Source organism: Gavialis gangeticus, unplaced genomic scaffold, assembly GCF_001723915.1.
Source record: "Gavialis gangeticus isolate Ggan-Ray unplaced genomic scaffold, GavGan_comp1, whole genome shotgun sequence".
Classification (NCBI taxonomy): Eukaryota; Metazoa; Chordata; order Crocodylia; family Gavialidae; genus Gavialis; species Gavialis gangeticus.
Genome location: NW_017728996.1, coordinates 6,968,433 through 6,976,099, shown reverse-complemented (window position 1 = coordinate 6,976,099; position 7,667 = coordinate 6,968,433). Strand labels below are relative to the sequence as shown.

The 7,667-nt window shown below is 44.3% G+C and overlaps 1 protein-coding gene across 1 annotated transcript in view; it reads right to left on the bottom strand.

Moving 5' to 3' along the window:
- Positions 1-7,667, bottom strand: part of IGDCC3 (immunoglobulin superfamily DCC subclass member 3) — a 217,985-nt gene that overhangs the window by 64,961 nt on the left and 145,357 nt on the right. The window contains exon 6 of the mRNA XM_019503975.1: positions 755-913. Within this exon, the coding sequence (XP_019359520.1) occupies positions 755-913 (159 nt within the window). The remainder of the gene's footprint in view (positions 1-754; positions 914-7,667) is intronic.

The window sequence follows — 7,667 nt, the reverse complement described above, 5'->3', positions numbered from 1 at the left end:
ATATATGATCACCTGCTTGAAATGGCCCTCTGCTGTCTTCATTGGACAGACGGGGTGATCCCTACATGTAAAAATGAACAAGCACTGCCCTGACATCCATTCCAGAAAGATGCACAAGCCTGTGGCAGAACACTGTACCCTCCCTGGACCCTGCATCAATGACCTCAGAGCAGCTGTTTTTAGTAGTACAACTTTAAAAACCAGCTTGAACAAAAACTACAGAACACGAGATCGTCCACAGACTGGACTGTGTTAAGCATGGTTTAAACAGGGACTACCAATTCTTATCCCTAGATTAGCTTTTGTGACCTCTTTTTCCACCGTGGGCTTATTGCTTGTTTGCTTCTCCCAGCACTGTTCCCTCTCCTCTCCCTCACTGTCTTTTGTATTCAAATCACTCACTCCATTTTATATGCTGCTCTGTGGATATCCTTTCATGGCATCTGACGAAGTGAGCTAGGACTCATAAAAACATATGCTATCTAAGACAGTTAGTTTACAAGATGTGAATTGACCCTGCCTTATGCCCAACTGCAGACTAACAGGGCTAACTACCTTTCACCGTTTTGCTGTCAGGTTGTACACCTTTCTGGCTTTATGGGTGCAGAATGAAAAGTTTATCTAGTGGGAAAACTAAACTGGCACCAGTAAAAGAAAACTGAAAACGTCTCATCTTTAAAGCAGGCCAGGTGAAAGAGGGTGAGGAAACAGTCAAGTGGATGAAATTATTAAATAGCATCCTGCTTTGTCTTACCTTGTACAACCAGCCTTCCCTGGGCGGTTCTCCGCACCCTGGTGCCAGGTTTGTTTGCTGCACACACATATATCCCAGAATGCTGCACAGTGAGGTCAGAAATCATGAGATTTCCTGTCCCAAGCACCTGAATCCCTTCCACACCGATCGGGCGGCCATCTGCAAGCAGAAAGGGAAAAAGACAAAATTACTTGCTTAGGCTTTAAGCTCAACTCCCTCACCCACAATGAAGTCCCACATCAGGGCCCTGTACAGCTGCCCATCTGATGCAAGCTTTTCCCCTGAGCTCAACGGGTTTTAGTTCAGGCTTCTCCATGCTGTAACTGGAACAGAACAAACAAAGAAAAGACAATCTGGGATCCCTGACTGTGCTGTTGCTCTCTGTTACAACTAGAACTGGATGAAAAACACAATTTCCACTACACCATTTTCACCTTTTCAAAAAACCCAGCCTAAACACAAAACAAAAACTCATACATTTGTGTGGAATCACGCAGTGTTTCATCTTGGAAACACCAAAATATAGCATTTCTGGAACAAAGTTTATGCTTTCCAGGATCCTGGCAGCACCTGCTGACATCTTGCATCGATGACATCTTTTCCTGACAGCTGCAGAGCTGCTATCACTGAATAGCAGTGGGGAAGCTGGTTAACTTTACCATGTCCTTTCAAGGGTGGGCAGACATGAAGCTGTCAAGAGTCAAGTCAACTTCAGTGAGCCACTGACAGGTTCCAGGACTCCTCTAAACCGTTCTCAGGAATTGGTGGGCTTTCTGGTACTCTAGACCAGCCCTACTGTCAGCTGGGGCCAGCTGACCTGGGAATCTGAAAGCCAGGCCATCCCCAGCTGTAGGACTAGCTGGGTGACAGGGCTGCCCTGACACAGTGGACCCGAAAAACCCAACTCTTCCGATGCCCGGGAGAATTTCTTCAAAACTGAGCGAATTTTGTGAAACACTTGTTTTGATGAATCAGCGCTTCCTGGTGAAAGCCCGTTTGGCCGCAGAATTCCAAGCCTGCTCTAATTATGCTGCATGTCATCAATAGCAGGCCATGGCTGTTCATCACACCATTGGTTTGTGTTTTAAGACTCTATCTGCCAAACATCTGTGTGTGTTAAGAGTGTCTGAAGGGAGGGAAGGTGAAGGGCTGTGACTGCTGGTGGAGGAGTTGCCCTTTCATTAGATGTGAAACTGGACCCTTGCTGCTTCTTACATTTGCTAAGAGGGAAGCGCGAAGATCCTACAGAACAGGAAAAAAAGACCCAGCCATAATGACCTCTATATATACCTGCTCCTCTCAATAGCAAACTCCGCAGTGTGTTATGTTCTACAGGAGAGGTGCTCAAACCCCTACCCATGGGCTAAGTCTGGCCTGCAGAGCCATGTCATCCAGCCCCCAGGGCTCCACATGGGTCCAGAAATGTGGCAGCAGGGGAGTGGTGACAATTAGCACTGCCACTGCTCTCTTCCCACCAAATTTCCAAGCCCTGCATGGCTGCATTGGGCCTGGACCATTGCCATGTGGCCAAATTAGGCCCCAGTCACACCCACGCCACACACTGGATTGGGCCTACAGATGGACTTGGCAGCTCTCATCTGGCCTATGGGATGAAAAAGCTGTGCACCGCTGCTCCAGAGTTGGGGATAGGTATCTAACAAAAAGGTAACTGTAGGCTAGTCAAGAAAAATTCCTACCAATGAGCTCAGTTAGCCTGCAGCATGACCTCTCAAGGGAAGCAACAGCAGCCCAGTAAAACCAGAATTCAGATACTTCGCAGGGACCCATTGTTCCCTGGTAAGAGATCAACCAAGTGAGACGACAGTCATTTTCCAGTGCTCCTGATTCTAAATATCTGCATTCCAATTGACTTGGCTCTACACATCTATGATTCTCTTTGATCCAGTTGGGAGCACAATTATTGAATGGCTTTTAGCAACGGAGAGCCTCAGATCAAAGGGACAGGGAATGATTCCACTTGCAAGTATCCATAGTTCTCAACTACAATCATTCCAGCATCAATATCTACTGTAATCCAAGGGTGGGAAGTCCAGGTGTAAAATCCTCCAGTGGTAGATGTATGCCTCTTATTTTTATCCTCATTCTCTGCAGTTGTGCTTCGGACAATAAGTTGATAAGTAGCAAGGTCAGGAAAAAAATCCCCCCGGTACATGATGGCTAGAAAATGGTATTTAGAGGTTTGCTTTTGGGAACTGGCTTGTAAGTAAAGTAGATATGCATTAAAACAATGGTTCATGGCAACGGCAAGGGTTAATTGATCTCTAAAAGCCTGTTTGTAACAAAGTTTCTTCAAGGCCCACCCTGTCTGACACAGGCAAGCAGCAAGCAGACACACAAGCTGGGAAATTTAAGACGTTCCACAGGGTTCCATAACATGAGGTAAGGTGGCATTAGGTACCAGTGCCCAGCTGCAGAGCCCTTGGGATTTCCGGTTTTGGGGAACAGACCAAATTAAGAGGACACAGGAAAGAACCAAATTAGAATGTGTGCATGTGATGGGTTTGTAAAACAAGGGAAATATGCTGACAGGACAGAACATGGACGGTAGGACAAACTCAGAGAGACCAATCAGTGATGCCCAAAGATGAAAGGTCATCCGAGGAGAGAAAGAATATAAAGGAGGGATTTTAGAGCAGCAAAAGGTCCTCAAGAGGGGAATCCGAGGCCATTGTGGACAGAAGGCACACCACCAGCCTGTCTCACCCACTCCACTGTGGGGGCGAGGGAAGGGGTTCAGCCTCCAACCTGCTGACATCTGACACTCAAGAAAGAACCTCAGGGTAAAGCTCTCATACTGGCCAGACATACCTTGACTCTGTAAACCCTGGGACTGGTAGATATAGAATTGTTTGCATTATTCTTATCTGCTATCACCATGTGTCAATAAAATTCACCTATTTTCAAATGGAGAGCTCATGGTCAGTCTGAGGGTTTGGGTCCACCTGGAACAAGGTATCTGGGCCATAAATCCAGTGCCAAAAGTATAGTGCTGCAGAATTAAGAGCTTTATCGGAGAGTTTATTCTTCCCCTGAAGCATCCCCCACCAGTGATGGGATGAACAGAAAAACTACATGGACAAGATGGGTGAGTCATATACAGCAATGTTTACTGCAATAGGGAATTAATTATAAGCCAACCAAATTCCACATTGCAGTCCATCTCCGGCACATACAGGATCCACCAAGTTTGTTTCTGTTGATGTCTGAGACAATTGAGATCTACATGCAACCTTTTTCTCCCTCCAGAAACTATTTTTGGATGCCACAGGCAAAACCTACTTCTAAAAGATCCCAGTCACCAAAAAGAAAGCTCAAGTCCTCAAGAAAAGGTGGAGAGATGAGATGAAATGGGAAACCAGGTTTTTGAAAGGAAACAGCAGGTTCTGCAGCAGGTGTTTGTTAGAATCCAATGGTTGGACCCATTAGAGCAGCAGAATTCACTGATGAATTTCAAACTGGGTAGATACTGGTGGAGCACTCTCTCGTGGACCAACAAGCAGGAAGTAGAGGATATTCCTCGTCAATGGCAAGTATGTCTCCCATGCTCTTGGCAATGCTTTGCTGGAGATGTTTAAGATAAAAGTTTTCTGGTCTCATAAGGCAGGCAGATCCAAGTCACTTTATTACATGCATTACAGAAAAAAAAATGCTCAGGTCTTTTAGCCAGAGATAAACAAATTCCATTAACTAGCCATATGGCTGGCCAAGAGCAGTAAATGGATCAGTCATAAAAAAGGGCAGTAAAGTGTAACCTGCCCAATATTTAATGGGCAATAAGATGGGTCCTTGCCTTGAAATGTAATTTAAGCTGAGCAGAGAGAAGGTTTGAACTAAATCCAAATTGAACTTGATTTTATCTTTGAATTAGGTCTTTTTGAAGCTCATATTTAAAACAGGTGTAAAAACCCTTGTTTAAGTACGAGTGTCTATAGGCCTCCCATTGTCTCTACAGCTGCCATTGATTGATAAGAGATGTGAGAAATCCATAGGAACATAGGAAAAATCCACTGTTGAAGATTTTCTTTTCTCTTAAGAAATGGAACAGACATTCTTCAAGGCTTAAGGTTTAAGGGAAATGGCCATTCACATTTCAGGAGTTTGCAGTTTCTAATTTCTACCTCACAGGGCTGGTCCAGCAAGGTGTCCTGTCCAGCATGCACTCCATGCCCTCCTGGCCCAGAGACTCTCATCCAGTCAATGGAGCCAGATGAGTTTGACACCCCTGGTTAGAAGACAGCAGGTTCTCTGGGCTGGTGTCAGAAAAATTTGGGATCAATCTGTCAGGCTTAAACAGAAATGGTTCAGATGAACTCAGAAGCCATCTCTAAACTGTCCTTTCAAGACAGCAAGTCTGCATGGCATAAAATGCCTCTTACCTCCCATCCGAACCAATTCAATTAGAGTTTGGAAATAGCATGTCTTTTCCCATGGGTCTGAGCAGGCTAGCAAAATGTATATGAGTCCCTTCCTGGAACTCAGCCTCAGTAGCTTTGCCAACCATCAGCAAGATACTTAATATCCTTTGCTGCACCAGGGGTTCTCTGGCTTCAGTTCTATGGATGACTTCATTACACAAAACTTATCTTTTGGCCTCCCAAAACTTGTTTTTCCTTTTGCATTTTCTGTTTGCGAGACTGGCCTCTAAAACAGGTGAAGAGTAGACCCAAGGACCACTCAGGAAGCAGGATATTCTACAGTCCACAGACAGCCACCAAGCTCTATAACTCCGCAGAAGATAAACAGCTAGCAGCACACTGCTAATCCAAGCGCTAAAGGGGAAACTGAGCCCCACGTGTGCACGCTTGCTTTGAGGTTGCAGAATTAGGTCACTTCCACTTCACTTTACCCTGCCTGGATTGTGACAAAACACCACTATCAACCAGCTCGAGAACAGCGGGGTGGAATGCTGATGGGGGCTTTAAAATACACGTTGTTTTTAAGACATGGGTTTTGATCAATAGCAAAGAACAGCTGGTGATTCTTTAACAATCACTAGTTACATTTAAAATGGCTCTTCTCCAAACAAGAGATGCTCCCAAAGAATCTCTCTATAATATCCATATACATTTTTAAGTTAGCCATTAGCATAGGAACTGGATGAAAGTATCTCACCATGCGAGATGCAACTTATTTATTTTTCCAAGGTATCTGTGATACTTTTTCATAGCAACGGTCTCCATTGTTCTGTCCCCTAAGCCAGTGATTGGCACATCGGTACCAATTACAGAGATTCATTAAAACGTGCCAGGCAATATGAATATGCAACAACATGGATGCCTTTCTTTGATAAGTAGCAGGTAGAAAGAAAGTAACAACTTTCTAATGTTGACCATTTAGGTCTTTTGTGGATCCTTTGTATCGGGGTATAGTAGCCTTCTACTTTTTAGACACATGGGTCTTCTACTCCATCGGACATTGGGCACCACGTATTAGCATATTTAGAATACATTGCAACAGTTGACTATTCAGTGTGTGAAGTGGTGAAATTTACTCTATTATTTCTAAACACTTACAGGACTGGTGCTCCTGTCAACCAGTCAGCCATCTATTGCAAGCTTCTGTGTCCAATAAGTTACCAATTAATTGGCTCCTACAATTGTTGTATAGTTTACTTCCTGAATGGCTCCCTCTTTAGTAATTTCCTTCCCATTGTGGGACCCATTCTGACAACTTCTGTATAACGCTATCAGATAATCACTGCCCTTTCTTTCTCGTCTCACTTCTCTATCTCTCACTAAATAATGTATTATTCTCACTTGGTGCCGTTCTGGAGGCCAACACCATTGGCTTGTCAGTTAAAGGATAAGCTGTTAGGCCCTACATTAAAAATCATCATCCCGTCTGCAGGCTCTGAGGTAAATGCCCAGGATGTTTATTTGTGCATGCATGCAGGTCCAAGTTGGAGCATGCATTTCTGGAAAGGAAGCCCTATCTTTCCCAGGTAAAACAAAACTTTTCAGGATTTTAATCAGAGCCAGTCCACTAATAAACCTCTAAGTTTTGTAATGTGTATCATGCACTGGCAGACCCAGGAAGTTAGTTTGTGCTAGAGGGGTATAAAATATACTCATGCAAAATGAAATTCAAAATTTACTGCAGATCATTCAAGAACTGGCTTATATGTTGAGTAATTTGTTTTCCCCCCTTCCACCAGCCACTTTTCCACTGAAAACTAGGTGCTTTTGTAGCAAAGCCAGGAGAGAAAGTAGATCTATTTTATAAAGAAAGGATGATTTTATAAATAAAACAAATGCCGAATGTCAAATGTGCACTAATTTCTTCTGGGGAGGGAAAAAGATTGCCACATCATCAAAATTGCAGGTCATGTGACTGGGGGCAGAGAGGATGCAAAGAAAATGGAAAAGCATTGTGTATAAAAACCTGCAAGAGTGAAACATTTCATAGAATGCAATGATATTCTTCTTTTAAATACTGAGAAAACTGTTCATTTATCATTGTTTTGGTTTATACCAAGTTGAAACATAAGTTGGCAGCCTTCATTTCATAGATACATAGAAGTAGGGTCAGAAGGGACCTTGTAGATCATCAGGTCCGACTCCCTGCCCTGGGCAGGAGAGAAAACTGGGCTTAAATGACCCCAGCCAGGTAGGCGTCAAGCCTCCTCTTAAAGACCCCCAGGGTAGGAGCCAGCACCACTTCCCTTGGAAGTTGGTTCCAGATCCCAGCCGCCCTGACTGTGAAGTAGTGCCTTTGGATGTCTAGTCTAAACATACTCTCTAACAACTTGTGGCCGTTATTCCTTGTTACCCTGGGGGGTGCTCAGGGGAACAAGGTCTCTCCAAACCCTGCTGGTCCCCGCTAGTGAGTTCGTAGATGGCCACCACGTCCCCCCTCAGCCTTCTCTTGCGAAGGCTGAACAGGTTCAGGTCCC